The sequence below is a fragment of the Daldinia loculata genome (genome assembly GCF_022478755.1).
Source record: "Daldinia loculata strain CBS 113971 unplaced genomic scaffold F4817scaffold_71, whole genome shotgun sequence".
NCBI lineage: Eukaryota > Fungi > Ascomycota > Sordariomycetes > Xylariales > Hypoxylaceae > Daldinia > Daldinia loculata.
Genome location: NW_026054925.1, coordinates 114,540 through 133,738, shown reverse-complemented (window position 1 = coordinate 133,738; position 19,199 = coordinate 114,540). Strand labels below are relative to the sequence as shown.

General features: G+C 30.9%; 3 protein-coding genes across 3 annotated transcripts; all 3 read left to right on the top strand.

Moving 5' to 3' along the window:
* The first annotated feature begins 4,701 nt into the window (after window positions 1-4,701).
* Window positions 4,702-8,863, top strand: F4817DRAFT_350764 (uncharacterized protein). The gene is made up of 5 exons (XM_049304975.1): window positions 4,702-5,335; window positions 5,400-5,770; window positions 5,841-5,984; window positions 6,036-6,492; window positions 6,549-8,863. Exons 2-5 carry the CDS (start codon window positions 5,436-5,438, stop codon window positions 8,415-8,417), a joined length of 2,805 nt encoding a protein of 934 aa, XP_049154946.1. The 5' UTR covers window positions 4,702-5,335; window positions 5,400-5,435; the 3' UTR covers window positions 8,418-8,863.
* Window positions 8,864-9,414: 551 nt separating this feature from the next.
* F4817DRAFT_361696 (putative O-methyltransferase) lies at window positions 9,415-11,123 on the top strand (the record flags this gene model as incomplete). The annotated part of the gene is made up of 6 exons (XM_049306441.1): window positions 9,415-9,660; window positions 9,905-9,983; window positions 10,034-10,157; window positions 10,212-10,669; window positions 10,739-11,001; window positions 11,061-11,123. 6 exons carry the CDS (start codon window positions 9,415-9,417, stop codon window positions 11,121-11,123), a joined length of 1,233 nt encoding a protein of 410 aa, XP_049154945.1.
* Window positions 11,124-11,319: 196 nt separating this feature from the next.
* On the top strand, window positions 11,320-13,302 carry F4817DRAFT_350761 (uncharacterized protein). Its single transcript, XM_049304974.1, has one exon. It carries the CDS (start codon window positions 11,897-11,899, stop codon window positions 12,941-12,943), a length of 1,047 nt encoding a protein of 348 aa, XP_049154944.1. The 5' UTR covers window positions 11,320-11,896; the 3' UTR covers window positions 12,944-13,302.
* Window positions 13,303-19,199: the final 5,897 nt, after the last annotated feature.

The window sequence follows — 19,199 nt, the reverse complement described above, 5'->3', positions numbered from 1 at the left end:
CCTCTTACGGCAGCAAACCCCCACACGGCCATCCGCCCCCAAAACAGGGCGGCCAAAAAAAAAAAAAAAAAAAAAAAAAAAAAAACTGTCCGTTAAATCTTTCCGAAAAAACCGCTCAAACTTCTAAGTCCCAGAGGCGGTTACCCTGTAAAAAAAAAAACTTTTTTTTTATTTTTTTTAAATTTTTTAATTTTTTATTTTTATTTTTTTTATTTTTTTTTTATTATATTTTTTTTTTTTTATTTTTTTTTTTTTTTATTAATTTTTTTTTTTTTTTTATTATTTTTCATTATTATTTTTATTTATTTTATATTATTTTTTATTATTTTTTTAAAATTTTTTTTTTTTTTTAAATATCGGTCATTTTTCAAATTAACCACTTGTAAGGTTATTGTCATTTTGGTTGATTATGTAAGCATATGGCTGTAAAACTAAAAGTTATAAAGTTAAATGTTATAAAGTTAACAGTTAAAAGCGTTAAACAAATGTATTTAATTAAAACACATTACCGGTGTAAAAGTTAAAAGCAATACATTTAATCAATCAATTTTAAAATGTAAAAGTTAAAAAAGATGCATTTAATAAAAACACTCGGATGGTGCGGGGGCAATGCAAGGTACGGTTAATTAAATTTATAAATATTAAGTTTTATTAATTTATCAAGGTTTTATTAATGGTTTTATTAATTTCCGGGTATTTTTTACATAAACACATATAATTTCTTATTAATTACTTTATCATTTACTTATCATTTACTTTATCAATTACTTTATCAATTACTTTATCAATTACCTTATTAATTAAAAAAGTTTAAACGCAATATTTTTTCGAAAAAATTATTTTTTTTATTAAATTTAAAAGTTTAAAAAAACATTATATTATTTTTAAACGGTATTTTTTAATTTAATAATTATTATTTATTATATTTTATTATTATAAAAAAAATATATAATTATTTTTTAAATTTTTTAAAAAAATATTAAATTAAATTATTTAATTTATTATTTAAATTAAATAATTTATTTAATTAAAACTATTATATTAATTTAATATATTTATAAAGTTTAATATTATTAATTAAATTAATTTTAATTATTTTTATAATTTTTATTTATTAAACATATAAAAAATTAAAAAAATTTATAAATTTTAATTATTTATTTATATAATTAAATTAATTAATTAAATAAATTAATAATAATAATATTAATAATATTAATTTTAAATATATTTTATATAATTATTTTATAATTTTATAATTTATATAAAATAAAAATATAATTATTATTAAAATATATTAAATTTATATTATTAGTTTAAATTAAAAATAATTTTAAAATATTGTTACGGCCGTGACATGCGTTACGATGTTATTTAACGGTTTATTAAATAACATTATAACTTAATATTTAAGTTAAAACTTTTATTTTTTTATATATATAAATAAAGTTTTATTATAATAATTTAATGTTTTAAGTTTTTTAAAACATCATTTTTTAATAATAATATCTTTTAATTTTAACTTTATAATAAATATTAAATTAAATTAAAAAATATTTTTAATATTTATTTTAAAAATACTTTTTAAAAAGGTTTTAATTAAAAATTGGTTTAATTATACGTTTATAAAATAATAAAAAAATAATTTTTAAAAGTATAAAATTTAATATAAACAAATATTTTAATTGAGTTTTTTTTTTAATAAATAATAATAATAAAAAAAAAGTAATTAAAATAAAAAAAAATTATTAATAAAAAAAAATAATAAAAAGTTTTTTTTAAATTTTATTAAACTTTAATTTAAAATTTTAATATAAAATAAAATAAATAATAATTTAAAATATACATGTTATTTTAAAATGTTAAATTTTTTTAAAATAATAAAAAAATTTTTATAATAAAAACTATAAAAAGTTTAAAATATAATTAAAATAATTAATAATTTTTTAAAATTTTAAAAATTTTAAATTTTTTTTTTTTTTAAAAAATTTTTTAATTTATTTATAAATAATTTAAAATACGTATTTTTCAATTTAATTAAATCTTTATTAATATATTAACTTTATTTATATATAATTATATAATTATATAATATTTTTTATTTAATGTTAATAAATACGTACGTATAATAAAATAATAAATAAAATAATTAAAATAACAATAATGTTAAAACTGGTGTATTAATGATGTTTAAAAAAAAAAACTATTTATAAAACCATGCCGAAAACATGGTTTATTTATATACGTGTGTTTTTTTTTTATTATAAAAAAAAAACTTTTTTTTTAATCATTATATAACCATCATTTAATAAATCTTAAAATAATTATCTTATATTTCTTATTAATTATCTTTTTTAACTAATAATTTTTTAGCATTATTATCCGTGTGATAATTCTTGCCATCAATAACACAAGAATCCCAGAGTAACAAATGGCAATTCAGTGTCTTCGCTCGAAGCTATCGAGATATGAGCTAGAGCACTAATGTGCGAATGCTTCAACTTGTCTCTTATGAGTATCGCCGAAGCATCTGTCGTACTGATGTTCGGCGGCTGTGTTATGTCCCTTCTGAAGAGGCTGGTGAATCATTCATCGCCGAGTTCATCCAGTGAACCGCGCCATTTTCACTCCAACTGCGCTCAGTATGTCTATAACCGAGCAAGCGCCAAGCGTACAGGTGCCTATGTCGATAGGCGAGCCCTTTAACCCCGAGTTGGTGAAATCGGTCAGGTCATGGTCTCTTTGCAATGCCTAGGGCCAAGCGAAACAGCTTGCGTCGGCACCATAGCAGAACTGATACAGACTTCGCGATATGCAGAAAGCATCTGGAAGCTTCTTTCCAGCGCCTTTTCGCTTGGAAATGACGTCGATAAATTAGTGACAATCGTGGGCGTAAGGGAGATCGTGGTAAAATCCAGGTGTGGCATTAGGCAATTAAAACAATTACAACTAAACCGCGGCTTATTTCATATCCCATCCACGATAGTCTCCATTGCGAAAGGGCTATCCATCAATAAGACTACGATGAATGTACGGCGCTGGGAATCTCGCCAAGTATAACCTTGATGGTAGTCTCGAGTACACCGGACGTCGTGACGATCAGGTCAAGGTCAGCGGCTAGGGCGTGGAACTTGCCGAAACCGAGAAAGTTGTAAACTCCTGTCCAGCTGTTCTCCGGGCAATGACATCTATTGAGAGAACTGAGAAGCACCTAGTAGCTGTAGTCTAGAAGAGTCACAGCCGTCCAGATGGATACCCCCGAAGGAGCTCTCAGCATATCTGCAGCCAATTCTCAGAACTATCTTGGTAAGCGGCGAGACGTTAGCAATTCGTCCTGACAAAACCCAAAGCCTCTATGTCATACACGGCTGTTGGGGTCAAGCAGACAGGTATCGAATACTAGGATGTCTTCAAGTCCAGCACTTTTCCGCAACGCAGCCATCACGCTACTTGGGCGTGGTGCGAGTATCTAGGGATTGTACGCTGCCCAGGACGCAAATGATGTCTTGTTCGATAAGGATCTATATAACAGATCGGTAAGGCCTATGAGAATGTGAGAAGCCTACAAAGGCCTACGATTTATCCGATTACTTTAATTGGGCTATGCGGTACAAAATGCGATGTTTGAGTGCTTGTCCACTTATCTTTCTGGTCTTACATTTTCCCGTTCCAATTCTCGATACCGCTGAATGGAAACTTGGAGATTGATCAGGCTTTTACAAAGTATATCTACAATTCTCGCCGTATCGATTCATTCCGTCGACGCTACGATGTGACCGTAGCCAACTTACTGAGCTAACACGTAGTATCGTGCTACGCAACACGGAACTCAGGCGGTGGCATTCGGCTTTCCGGGTTTTGATATCACGCGCCTTGGAATATGCCACTTGTCCCTTGATATCTAGGAAGATGTTAGCGTCGGCCGGTTACCCCCTTTCCGTGACAGATATTGCGAGGATCGTCATTGCGAAGGCGCCTTTTAGATCGAGGCTACACGGCGCTCGTTTGGTGACGTTTATTTCGGTACGATCAAAGAGAGTCCGTGGCTAGACGAGGTGACCTTGATCGATACGTTTCAAAGTCGGTAAACGGATTTTTAACAGCGAGCTTCAGGATGTGAGCGATCGTGTTGCGGATGTTTGTCGCTTTGCGCAACACGATTGTCGACGAAGAACAATACGGTATCTGCCAATTTACAATCCGCAGGTTTCCAGTATAGGCGGGGGATGACCTTCTCTCAGAGTATCTGCCGTGGGAAAGGCTGCCCGGTGCGTTATGGTAGGTCATTGTGCCGATTTGGCGAGGTCGTCAGTAGGATGGCGCGATATTTTCTCGCTTCATCATACATGACTTAGACTATGGCCATTGTCTTCAACTCGTTCGAAAGCAATCGGTCTAAAGATCCACTCCAGCTGACGGAATCCCTCACAGACCTACGTCGCTTGTCCGCTATAGGGGAGAATTTCAAACCACGCTGGAATGGCTCAAGTCTGTATATCTTACCTGTACACACCTGGCAATAAGGGCTATCCAGGTGCCAAAAAATGGCCTATGGATAAAACGTTTAAAAGCGACTTCCGTAGAATGCCTTTAGAATATATGTTAGCGTTATTGTGTTTACGTAAGCCCGGCTCCCGGCCACACCTTGCTAGCGCAACCGGAGACCCGCAACCGGAAACCTTATGTAACCCACCTTAAAATCTTACACTACGACGGCGCAGCCAACACGGTTTACGATTGACCTATGGCCTACACGATCATGTAACACATCGCGGCGCTAAAACGTTCCCTAATCCGACCAACAGATAAACAATCTCCACCATTTTTCACTCGTCTGCGCTCGAGGTTAACATTTATCTCCTTTCACTTAATTACCACACCACAGCATGACTTCTTTCTTTGGAGGGTAGCGCCAGGACGGCTAGCAGGCCAGATGCGCCTGGCAGTCGCGCTGTCACAGATCGCTGTCACAGGTGATGCTAACCAGCTACTCTTTACCCAAACAACAAGGCAGAATCGACTGCAGCATGTGCAGTCTAGGGTTTCAAGAGTTGGACTTTACCTTGACCCGAGCCTTGTTAGGTAACGTTGAAACCTTTCGGCTGCGACGTCAACTCGGCCCGACATTACTCAAATATGCCCGGCCGTTTCCATATACTCCAACATGCCCATCTCTTCCGTTCGCTCGTACCTTTGCTGCTCTTTACACTCTTATCTACTCGGTCACCAACTGTTTATATGCGGACTTAACCTGAAAATAATTCCCGACGCTATTCAATCTCGAAATTACTCCTAGTTCATGTAAATCGGTGTCTCTTACTAGACGGGACAAGTTGTAATATATCCTTCCCTGCAGTCCAGAAATATTGGATTGCGACTAACCTTTCGCTGGATACTAGTACAAATTCAGGGAGACTGGTTTCTTTTCACCTGTCATGGCAGAGGATAAAGAAGATGAGCTGAGGCTGCTCCGGCGACTTGCTAAAAGTTATGGTATCTCTTTCAAGAGGCCATCCGACGAGTGGCCAGAGTGTCACCGTAGACGATTTGGCGATATCCGTGATCTGGGCGATACGAAGTTTCATGCCTACTCGGAAAACGTCACCGTCCGGTCGATCCAGGAGCCCTGGACGCGGCAGATTAAATCTCGGACGCAGTGGCTTGTGAATAGGGCGTGCGACCTGGCTATGAACGTTCAGCCGAAAGAGAGTGGATGGCGTTTGGGACTCGAGAATGATGTTATGCACAGGTTCTTGGTCGAGGTTGCATGGTATGGTAGTCTCGTGTCTATTGCTGCTCAGATTTCTTCTATGATGAGACTTCGTCTAACATAAAACAAGTCCCCAGTGCCGAGCCCGCATCTGGCGATCGGAAATCGAAGCATCCGACTACAAAGCCGACAGTAGATGGGTTCAGGAGCTCGAAGAACGTAGAAAAGTTCGCAAGCCGTGCCAATGCCCCCTTGAGGCCGGTCCTCGAGACTAGTATGAAAACGCGCTGCTTCTTTCTGGGCTTTGAGCTTACGGTGCCTTTAGTTACGAGATAGGTACGAGTCTGCTTTTCGATGATCGAATCGAGGAGATCGTGACGCTTGATAGCGCATTGAAAGACCTGCCTAAGAAGAAAATACCCGATCGCACATTTGGGTTGAAAATGACGGAGAAGGTGAACGACCTCCTTGCAAAACTAGCGGTTCGAATGGCCACGGCCACCGAAGCTTTCGAATTCACACCGTTCAAGTTAGCGACGAACCCGCCAATTTTCCCTTTCCTCGTCCTCGAAGCCAAGTCGGAATCTAGCAAAAATGGATTCTATGATATTCAGACTCAAACAGCCTTCCCTATCTGGAGGTTTCTGAGCCTACAGAAGCAGCTGCAGACGAAGACCGAATGCATTGCCGAGGAGCCCTTGGTCTGGTTTCTCGGCAATAGGGGAAGTGAATGGAAGGTGTACGGCTGCTATATAGATGAGACGGATGACAAACCTCGATATGTGAGTAAGCGACATTGATATTTTGTTTACGAAGCCAAGTACTTACGTCGAATTAGAACATTCACCCTTTGTGGGGTGGCGACTTGATGACCCAAGACGGGGCTCTGCAGCTCATACTCATTGTTGATTACATCTTGGATTGGGCAAGAGATATATACCGGCCTTCTATCCTGCGGCAGCTCAAATCTTTAGCATTTGGGAAAGGTTATGATGAAGTCAGTATAGGCTTCGAAAGCGACATATATTCTGTACGCGATAGGGTATTTGACTGGATCGGACCTGCAGCTGACAACCCCGGACGTGAAGAGGATCTGGAGACGGTCGCTGAGGAACTAGAACCGATAGACGGTGTTAGCCCTGTCCCTTTGGCGGATAAGGTCGATTTGCTAGAGGGTTTGCCTAACACTAAAATTGGCTCATTCCGATCCGCTTCGCATGTGAAGTACTACTTCAACAGCCTGAACCTCACTGAAGAGAACGTAGAGAGTTTACTGATTATCAGCCAAGGGCCCGATGATGAGCTCTCCATGAGTTCCACGCATGCGAAAAAGCTGGAAGGTAAATTACATTCCTGTAGCGAGCTAATCGTCACTACTCAACATACCCTGGACGAAATTGAATTCATGTGGACTGGCGAAAAGCGGAAGACCGATTCTCCTTTCTCTACCGCATCTGACGTCGAAGTATATGTCATCATCGAATATTCTTGCTTCATGAGCCCCTCTTGGGATATCGTCAAGGAGCTTACCTGTTTTGCCGTTTCGAAGCCGGCTTTCCACGTTCTGCAGGAATGTGGTCATCCTAAGGATAGTCGCAGCACTAGGCAGTTGCAGAACATACCGAATGTATGTCCTAGCACGTCACTGTATGAAGCGATAGAGTGCCTTTTGTCGGATTCTGCCTTGCAAAACCTCCAAGCGTCGATTTCAAGCACTCTTATGTCGATACGCCCGAGTACCGCACAAAAGGACAAAGAGCTGCAGTCGTTTTTCTTTACTTTTAGCCTGCAAGACCATTCTCAAATCGGTCAGATAGTCGAAGAATACTCCAAATGCGTTCGCAACAAGCCTTCGAAGCCATCGAAGCTCATATCTCTCGCCCAGTATTTAAGGTCGGGCGGAAAAGGGCGTAAAAGATACGAAGCATTCATCCATCAGAAACAAACGGAGACGGAAGCGTGGTTTTCCAAGTACCGCCGCAGGACGGCCAACCGCTCGTTTACAAGAAGGTCAACTAAATCTGCCTCTTTGGCCCAATTAGAAGGCCATGGCTATTCTTGTGTTAGATGCTCCAAGAGCCGTGCTAGTATCCTTCAACCTCTCGAATATGGCAGCAATGCATTAGCGGGTGACTGGGAACCCCGCTCCGTAAATAACACAATCCTCGTCCAGGCAGTCATTGTAGATACGACAAGCGAGATTCGGCAAGACCGGAATCACTTATGTCTCTTTATTCTTAGTCCGGGGCCGGATCTTGGCCATGGAGGCTCTATCAGGGAGGTAATCGAGGAGCACCTCAACAGGGGCCAAGCATACCATACTCTGCTCCACGGAGCTGCGCCGGGAGATGAAGGACTCGACCGGTTCGTCCTCTGGAATCTTCCTTGTACCTACCGCCCTTTTACCGTAAGGGAGGAAAAAGATCTCAAAGCGTGGAATGAGGAGATAAAAGAAGGGCGCGAGCCTGACCTCATGCCTAACAAGCGTTGGATGCGCCTATGGGATCACTCCCAGATGCTTTTATATTACCTACGACGTGATTATACGTATAATGAGGCTGCCGAAGCTGTGAAATCATTTCGTGACAGTCGAAGAGAATATATCCGCCTAAAAGGCAAATGGGGCGACGATGGCGATGACCGCGACAGCGTTGCGGGGCGAGTCGATATTGATTCGTTTTGGCCATACGTTGGGCACCATCGATAAGTAACAATAGACATGAGAAATCCCCGACCGGCTTACTATACGATATCACTTACGGGTTTGGTTTGCTGCATGCTATGCTGGCCACGAAGTCGAAAACCTGGAATGATTTTGAGATTATGAACGCAACGTAAAAGGGAAAAGATGATTTCAGTATGTACCTTAGCCACGAGCTTCCATAGTTAGGGCAGAGCTTCTTAGGAAACCCCTTTTTATTTCCATATATCGGAATTTAGCCTTGTGATAAACCACTCCTTTCCGTGCGCTACTGAACTCATAAAACTTCAATATCTAAGAGGCGTGGTGCGTAGACATCGACTTGGCGGCATTCCCAAGTAATTTCAGGATGCGATATTCAAATCAAAATATTTTCTCACCTTGTATCAGTTGTCACCGGCGTCCATATCTCAGGCCAGGATTCTCGGCGGAATGACAAAGTTGTTTCTATACCTTCTAGGTCTACCCCATCATATTATCGTAATATGGGAACTGCGGTCTTATTACCTCCAACTACTTAACAAGGACGAATTGTAAGGTTACGGTCTCGTTGAAGATAAGCAAAGGCAAGATGTCATATGCAAGTACTTGATAATTAATGTAGGATTACCACCTTGTGGGAACACGTTATTGGCTTAATTGATGTATGACGACGCCCAAGAGTGTGCTTTCGTGTATGTAATTATCATTCATATCGCGCTTTGCTCGTGTCGATCGAGGGATGATCGGTAAGTATTTTCGATCTTAATGCAGAATACTACCCCCCCTCAAGGTCATACGTCAGTGTGAAGTGGGCAAGTTACGTTAAGGGATACGTTAATAGGTAAGCAAAGTCGGAAGTAATATTTTAAAAATAAATTACATCCCTATATTTTTATATTTTTATATTGATCTATAACTAAGGGTTTATGTTAATATTACAACTTAACCTCCTGCCTTTTTCTTTATTTACTTCATCTACCACATTTCGTCTAGTATTAAACCCGCCGCACTACGCCTGACAATGTCCGACGAACAACATTCAAAAGGGAATTCCCGCCTAGATATACAACCATTGGATCTCAGCATAGCATTGAAGCCGTGCGACATCGCCAGCGTCGGCACGCACGTGGAGAAAATCAACAAACTAGCAACCTCCACTTCTCTTGGTGATAATAATGTAAGACTCGAACTAGCAGAAGCTGCTAGACGCTTAGTAAGAGCTCTAGAAACTCCGCGTGAGACGATGATAAAGCATTGCTGGGCACAGGTATACAACCCCTCACGCTTAGGAAGAGGATGATATTGATTATATTGCTTAGCCTTCTGCTATGACTGCCATTATGTCAGGATTCTAGATGAGACATCTAGAACAAAGGAACTATTCAGTATGTATAGACGATAGATCTTCATAGGTAGTTTAGAGTTCCTTGCGGAACAACGAAGTTGTTTCCATACTGTTTCGTTCCACCTCATGACACATTACGACTGGTGTTGATTTGGGATTGTTCGAGGCCATGGTTAAAGATGGTGGCAGTAGTAGAACGGCTGCCGAGCTTGCCCGCGCTGTCGGTGCCGATCCTACTCTCGTAGGTAGGTGTACCTGATAGCATATTATACATGTTCTGAGCTGACCTACTTAGCCCGGTTCCTCCGTCACCTTAGTGCCATGGGATATGTGGAAGAGACTGGTGCCGACGAGTACGCGCCAACGAACTTTACAATATCCCTCTGCATACCTATAATCAGTGCTGGCTACCCTCTATTGTAAGAATTCTCTTTCGAATCTAGGATCGGGCAACTTATTAATATGAACTAAAGGTCGGGTGGTATCCTCGCTTCGAATATCAAATTCCACGAGTATATAAAAAAGGCTGGGTATGAGGTTCCTAACAACATGCTGTCCGGGCCTTTCCAATATGCCTATGACACAGATAAGAACTTGTTTGAGCATCTTCAAGCCAATCCTCCCTACGGCGATCTGTTCAACCTTCATATGGCCGCATATCGTCAGGGGCGAGCAAGTTGGATGGACCCCCAATTCTTCCCAGTTCAGGAGAAGCTCGTCGATGGGGCAGACCCGCGTAAGGAAGCCGTGTTCTTGGTCGATATTGGGGGTTCGATTGGGCATGATATGGAGGAGTTTCTAACTAAGCATCCGTCTGTACCCGGCCGTCTTGTATTACAAGATTTGCCAGCTGTACTTCAACAAATCAATACTCTGGATGAGCGAATAGAGCAGATGGAGCACAATTTCTTTGACGAACAACCTATTAGAGGTAGGTAACCAACCCGGCAATCATGTGTCGTGTTTAACTATCACTAACTTCCCGGGGTTTTCTATTTAGGCAGTAGGGCCTATTACATGCACTCCATCTTACACGACTGGCCTGATGAGCAATGCGTAGAAATTCTAACTCAACTTTCTAAGTCTATGGAACCAGGATACAGCAAGTTCCTCATCAATGAAAACGTAATCCCGCCACGCCATGCGTACTGGGAAGCTACAGCTCTGGATATTATTATGATGACTGGCTTCTCATCTAGAGAGAGAACAAAGCATGAGTGGGAAGATCTACTCGGGGCGTCTGGACTACGTATCTGCAACATTGTAAGATATCATACACTTATTCCATCCAAGTATAATCCTAACCCTGAATATCATAGTAGACTGTCGATAACAGAGTCGAAAGTCTCATCGAGTGCGAGCTAGATACGAAAGAGCTTTCTTAATACTTGTCTACTACTAGTTACGATATATATTTGCGATATATCTATGATTAACCGAGGCCTTTAGAATATTTATCCCGTATTCACTTGTTATTCAACGCGTACTAATTAAAATGTGTACCCAGGTAAGCTATGTAGGTACGACCTGGCGAATTGGGAATAATACCGACCGAAGCAGTTCACTCGGAGAGCCGATGTAGCAGTTGCTTACGCCATCCTATCGGACGCATTAAACCTAAGGCTTTATATGGTCTCGTGCATTATTAGTGGTTTATTAACAAGGTGTGCCACTCTAAGATCGTTACCTCGGCTGTCATGCTTATATGCGGGTTACTTAATTCCCTTCTAGTACGATACTGCGATTGGTTCATTGTTGTAATTCCTCCTGCCTTTTTCTCTCTAATTAACATCATGTATACGATCTGACGTCGGTACCGGAAACCTAACCGGACTGGTTACTGTGAGGGATCAGTTCTAGGCCTGTCCATTATTTCGAGTCGTACCGTGTTTTTTTTTTCATAGCAGCTGACAAAGCTTGGAGAGTTTCCTTGGTCATTACTGCAGCTGCTGAGTGATGAACCATGATGCACGACGATCACCCGCTCACATTGCTACCATTTCCTGCAGGTGATGAGGATGGGTATAGAAAGGAAGCGCTGATGCCTTTATAAATACGGTCCCAACACCTAACTCACCATCTACTCTTCGCGAGGCTATAATAGAGTCGCTCTTCAGCTCATTACCAACTAGCCGACGAGGTTGGTATCACTTTCGCCATGCTAAGTCGATTCATATGTTTTGTTACCATTTGCGGGACGCTTGTTCGGGCGTCTACGGAAACTAGCTATTCCTTCAAGACTGAAGGACAATGCTCGACGACATGGGGTAGTGGCGGGACAGTACCGATGTCTCTTCCAACTTCGACAACTACCAGTACTGTCTCTTCGCTGATCACAAATGAAGTGGTAACGGTTCCTTCATCTTCCACGGTTACCGCCGACGCTGTTACGACAACGGTACTTACGCAAACCTCTTGGACCTGGTCTGAGTCAACAATTACTGTACCCACGACAACCCTTTGGCGTGGGGCTCAATCGACAGTCGCTACTGCCTCATGGCCCACTACAATCTGTACTAACGATGTGACTCCGTCCACCGTGACAGAGTACAGCGGTAGTTATATTCCTGTCTCGGGTCAAGTAACTACTGAGCCGGTTTCGTATCCTTCGCAGGTCGTATGCAGGACCGGGGTGACGTGGTTCACGTATCTGGTCCCAATAGCGACGTCCGGAGTGACAACGGTGACAGTGACGCCTACGAGTACAGTATTCGCTCCCACCACGACTATCACGGCCACTGCCTCGTATTACACCTTTACGACATTTGAAAGTACGGTCACAAGCGTCACAACAACGTACCGAGTTGCGACGAGCGTCGTAACCACCAGCATAGCGTGTGAGGCTTCAACTACTACGACGTTTGCTGCTAAATGTGCGCCGACGAATGTCATCAAGGGTATTGGAGAGTTCGGCATAGTGTCGGGAAAATATGCGAAAAATATTACGGTTACTTATATTCCCGATGAGAGGTACAATGATCCCGGTGTTTGTTGTCAGCTCTGCCAGGATAATGATGGATGTGTCGGCATGATGGCAGGAATCTCGGGATTCTGCGGGCTATACTACGTCGGCGCCCCGGACGGTGGTCCGGCGTGTGATTTTGGCTTCACATACCAAACTGAATCTGATAGGTTCCCGGGACAAGGTCTTTGGGTACAATCCGGGTGTGGAGAAATTGAATATAGCGGGAGCGACGGGGTATAGAGCTGGATGCTACGGACTTACCAGCATACCGACATCTGACGAATAAGAGGAACTGAACATCTTTCTACAGAATATGGCGGAAAATCACCAGCCCTATCGTAGATCTTTATCGAATGATACCAGTATTATTTATACCGTTGTAAGTGAAGCTCATCTATGCCCCCGTAGTTATTGCATGGAGGTTTATTCGGTGGTGGCGGGGTTAGGAGTTAAGAGCCCGAGTTTCCAAAATAAAAAAGTGTTAGCGGTAACCTTCCTTTAAAAGTAGTCCCTTGATCGTTGGTTTCGGCATATTAAAATTAGAATTATTTAATGTACCGATAGCTTTAAATATTAATAAAAAAAAAATAAAAAATCCATTTCGGTTTTATGTACTTAAAAACTTAAAAGCGAAAATAAACGTATTAATTAAATAAAAAAATATAATTACGTCATTTTTTTATTATTTGTTAAATATAAAAGTAATTTATTTTTACGATAAATTATTTTTATTATTATAATAGGTTTTTAATGGTTTTAAATGTTTAAAGTTATTATAATTACCGAAACCATTTAAAATCGTTATATTATAACTTTTACTGGTAAATAACACTTGTAATTTTTTATAACTTTTTATGGTTATATTTTTTAACTAAAATAATTATATATTTTATACGGTAAACACGAGATATACCGTAATAACAAACAAAAATTTATCGTAATACGTAATTTTATAAATTTATAATTAAATGTTTTTATAATTAAAAAGTAAAATGCGTAACAATACATTTAATTTAATATATTAACATGTTTATAATAAATAAATGTTAATTTAATAACATATTTTTATAATTCCCGTTAAAATATATTAAAAAAAGTATAAAATAAACGATTAAATACCGTTAATTATAATTAACACCATGCGTACGTTTTTACAATTACATCGTAATAATGTTTATTTTATAAATAATTAAAACATGTTAAAATAAAATACATGTAACGGATAAAATTAAAAAATTATAATAAAATATAATATTAATCATTAATTAAAATGATAACATTAAATAAATATTATTAAAATTTAAATTCGGTTAATTAAATTAAAAATTTAATTGTTAATTTAATGTTTAATTGTTTTATACATTTACGTATAAATAACACATTTAAATAACTTTATTAAAACAATAATATAAACGTTATAATTAATATCATTTTATAACTTTAATTAATATAAAACCAATAATTTAAATTACATTTAAATCGTTTTTTTTAACTATTATATTATAATAAAATCAAATAACGTTTATTTAAAAAAACAAACACGTGATACTTTTTAAAAACACTTTAATAAAATTATTTTAAACAAATTTTAAATATTTTAATAATAATATAATATTAAATATACATTGTATAAACATGTAATTTAATCCATTATTTTCGCATTAATTAAAGTTATAAAATCATTTTAATTATAACGTTTAAATTATTGTTTTTATAAAATTATTTAAATGTATTATGTATTATATGTAAAACAATTAAAAATTAAATTAACAATGGAATTTTTTAATTTAATTAATTAATGTTAAAAATTACAATTTACTAAAATTTTTAACAATATAAATAAAGCGTTAAACATTAAAACATTAATATTTTTTAATATAATTAATAAGTATTTTTTTATATAAATTATTATTAAAAAATATATAACTTAAAAATAATTTTATTTTAATAAAATTTTTAATTTTTTAATTATTTACTTTTAAAATTACGACATTTTAAAGCTTTATTATATATAATTAAAAATAATGTTTTAAAAAAATTTTTAAAAATAACTTTTTAAATAATTATAATAACTTTTTTTAATTTTTATACCGTTAATAATTTTAAATTATAATAAATATTTAACTAATTTTTTATTTAAATTTACACGTTTTTAATAAAATTTAAATTAAAATTATATAAAAACCATTTTATTGTAAAAATTTCGAAATTATTAAAATAATTTAAAATTTTTTTTATTATATAAAAAAAAACATTATTATATTAAAATATAATACGTATAAAAAAATTATTTAAAAATTATTTAACAAATAATAATATATAATTATAATATTTTTTGGCTGTAATATCACTTTTACTTTTAAATTATATAAAATAAAACTTTTTTATTTTACTTTAAAAATATTTTTAAAATATTTACCCGTAATAACTTTACATATATAATAATTTAAAAGTAGTTATATTTTTATAATTATATATTATAATATATTATTAAAAATAAAGTTAATTTATATAAAATATTTTATTATTATATATAAAACCTTTTTTTAATTAAATTTTAAACATTAATTAAACTTTTAATTATTTATTATAAAATTTAACTTTATATTTAAAATCGTCGTTAAATAATAATAACTTTTTACAATTATAAATTTTACGTTTAAATTTTAATTTTTTTATTATATAATTAATAATATTAATATTATAAAAAATTATTTTAAAAATTAACAATTAAAAATTATTTTAAAATATATAATAATTAATTTTATTAATTTATAAAAAACTTTAAAAAATTTATTTTTTATATAATTTTATTTATATAAAAAATTTATAAAACTTTTTTTAAATGTAAAAAAACCATAAAAAACGTTTTATATTTATTAATAATTAAATTTAATATATTTAATAAAGTTTTTATACATTATATTAAAAAAATTTTAACATATTTATTACAACTGTAATATGCGTTATGATATTATTTAGCAGTTTACCAAATAATATTATAATTTAATACTTAAATTAAAACCTTTATTTTTTTATATATATAAATAAAGTTTTATTATAATAATTTAATGTTTTAAGTTTTTTAAAATATTATTTTTTAATAATAATATCTTTTAGTTTTAACTTTATAATAATATAATGTTTTTTTTTTAAATATAAAGCTTATTTATTCTTTTATTTAATAAATAAAATAGTTTTAATAATAAATTAAAGATTTAAAAAAATCAAATATATAATTAAAAAATTTTAAAAAACTAAAACAATTATATATAATTTTAATTAATTCTTAAATTTATTTTAATTTAAAAAATTATTTAAAAACTAATTTTTCCCGATAAAATTTTAATATTATATTTTATAATTTATATTTATAATAATAAATTATTAAATTTTTTATTATAATTAAAAAATATTGTAATTTTAAACCTTAAAAAATTTTAAACGTTAAGATTATAAATTTTTAATAAATTTTATTATCTTTTAACCTTTACTTATAAATTATAACAAATTAAAATAATAATAATAATTATATAAACAATTTTTTTATAATTTATAACATATTAAATTAAGTTAATATAAATAATATAACCACTTTAAAAAAATTTTTTATAAAAGTTAAAAATGTAGGTATTGATTTAAAAAACGTAAATAAAATTTTTAATTAATTAAAAAGTAAATTGCGTAATTTTTAAGCATAAATTTAATAAAAAACAAATTAATTAATAAAAATTTTTTTTTAAATATAATAAAAAAAAATAAAAATAATATAATTAAATTAAAATAATAATAGCTTTTATGTTAATTTTTACAAAATATTTATTTTTATTTTTATAATTAATAACTTAAAATAACTATACGTTATAAATTTATTTATATTTTTTAAAAATAAAAACGGTAAAGTAAAATAATAAAAATTTAAAACTTAAAGTTAAACTTTAACCATTAAATTATATATAAATTATAATTTCTATACCAATAAAATTAATAAAATTTTATACATAATTATTTATCTATTAAATAATATAGCTATAATTACCAAATTTATTTTTAAAACTATTAAAAAAAAAAAATTTAACTACATTAATTAACTTTAAAAAATCTTTAAAAAATTAATAAAAAATTTAATTACTATATATAATTTTATTAATATTTATGCAACCAATAAAATAACATTTTAATAATTATTTATAAAAAATTTTACTTTTTTTAAATTTTTTTTTAAATTCACAATATTAATTTTTAATTTAAAATATAATAACTCCGTAAAAATATTAACCTTTTAACTTTAAATTAATAATAAATTAATTAAATTAATTTAAATTTAAACTACTTTATTTAAACCTAATAAATTTAATAAATAAATAAACCTATTTTTAATATTATAAAAAAACGTAATAATTTATAAAATATGCAAAAAATTACAAAACAATTTCTTTTTATTTAAATAATATAACAATAGTTAAAAATTATATAACTAAAATTAAAACCAAAACTAGAATAATAAACTTATAAATTTAAATTTTATATAAATAAAACTTTTTAAAATAAAAAAATAAAAATAAATAAAAATTAATAATTATCTTTATTATAATAACTTAAACTACTATACCTAAAATTACTTAAAAAAAAGAAAGAATAAAAGCTTAAACTATTAAAATCTAAGAAATAATTAAAAAAAATAAAGAAATAATTTAAGATAAAAATAAAAAATAAAATAAAAATATAATTAAGAAATAAAAAAAGGTTATTTTAATAAATAATATAATAATATATACCTTTTCCAATAATAATAATACCTTTAATAATAACAATACCTTTTTCCTTTTTAACATTATTTAAACCAAATCTTTTATTAGTTTTAAAAATTATTTCTTTACTAATTATTTCTATTTTAAAATTATTACGTTAATTAATATTAAAAACCTTAAACTAGCACTTTTACCTTTTTTTTTTCAAATATTAATACCTTTACCAAAATAAAATAAATTAAAAAATAAAGAAATATTTAATTTTTTAATAAAATTATATAAAAAAATTTTAAAAATTATTATTAATAAAATTAAATAAACTTTTAATTTTTAATATTTTAAAAATAAATAATTATAAATTATTATTATTATTAAATATTTAAATAATAATAAATAATTAAATTTATAAATATATTATTTTAATAAATTTTAATTATTTAAAAAAAGATTTTATTAACGCGTAAAAGATATATATAAAAAAATAAAAAATAGTAAACTTTTTAAAATTAAAAATATTATTATTAAAAAATAGCCAATTTATAATTGTAAATATAATTATTTAAACTATTTTTATTACCATTTATATAAATAATTATATAAAACTTATATTTTTTTATTTAATCCAATTAAATATTAATATAATATTAAATATATTATAATTATATAAATATAATTTAAAAATTAATTAAGTTATAAATATTATTTTATTTAACTTTTTATTTTATATAAACTAATATTTATTATTAAGATTTTTATTATAAGTATAAAATATTTTAACCTATTACTATATTAAAATAATTTTTAACCTTATTTTATAAATTTAAATAACTATTAAACTAACTATTATAAATATTTTTATAAATTTTATAAATATACCAATTAATATATTTACAAATTTGAAAATATATTCTAAAATATTTTTTAATATATAACCTTTAATTAACCTAAAAATCACAAAGAAAAAGGCCTATTTTAAACCTTTTTTTGTTAAAAAAAAAATAAAATAACATTACTTTTTACGGCTTAATATTTTATGCAAAAACTTTATTAACCAAATTATTAAAATTTTTATATTAAACGGAATAAATAATAAAAAAAACCTTTAAATTTAATTATTATTTACTATTAATATAGTAATATATTATTATTAAAAAAGTATAAAAATTATTTTTATAAATTTTAATAAATTTATATAAAATTTTATAAATAAAATAAATTTTAATAAAATATTAAAAAAATTATATAAAATTATATTTATAAAAATTATTAATATAAAAAAAGTTAAAAAATAACTTAATTTAAAATTATATAATTTTATAAATAATTATATAAAAATAATATTTTTAAATAAAATTTTAAAAAAAAATATAAATAAATTTATAAAAAATAAATTATATTATATAAATAATAAATTGTATAAAAAAGTATTATACAAATTTTACGATTTATTACACATTTTTTAGAAAAAAGTTGTAAATAAACTAATTTTATATCGCTTTAATAATGTTAAAATTAATTTAAAATTTAATATAAATTTATTTTATTGTAAAATTTAATTATATAATAATAAAAAATAAAAAATTATATAAAAATATTTATAAAAATATTTAAATAAAAGATTTATTTAATAATCTATTTTATTTATTATATTTAAAATATTTTTAACCAAAAAATTAAATAAAAAAGTTAAATTATATATAAATTATAAATAATTAAATAATAATATAATTAAAAATCATTTTCTA

Excerpts from the sequence above, each read along its gene's own strand:
- F4817DRAFT_350764 (XM_049304975.1), top strand. The coding sequence starts at position 5,436 with ATGGCAGAGGATAAAGAAGATGAGCTGAGGCTGCTCCGGCGACTTGCT. Across the intron at positions 5,771-5,840 it reads TTCTTGGTCGAGGTTGCATG|TCCCCAGTGCCGAGCCCGCA; the intron begins GTATGGTAGTCT and ends ACATAAAACAAG. Across the intron at positions 6,493-6,548 it reads CGGATGACAAACCTCGATAT|AACATTCACCCTTTGTGGGG; the intron begins GTGAGTAAGCGA and ends ACGTCGAATTAG.
- F4817DRAFT_350761 (XM_049304974.1), top strand. The coding sequence starts at position 11,897 with ATGCTAAGTCGATTCATATGTTTTGTTACCATTTGCGGGACGCTTGTT.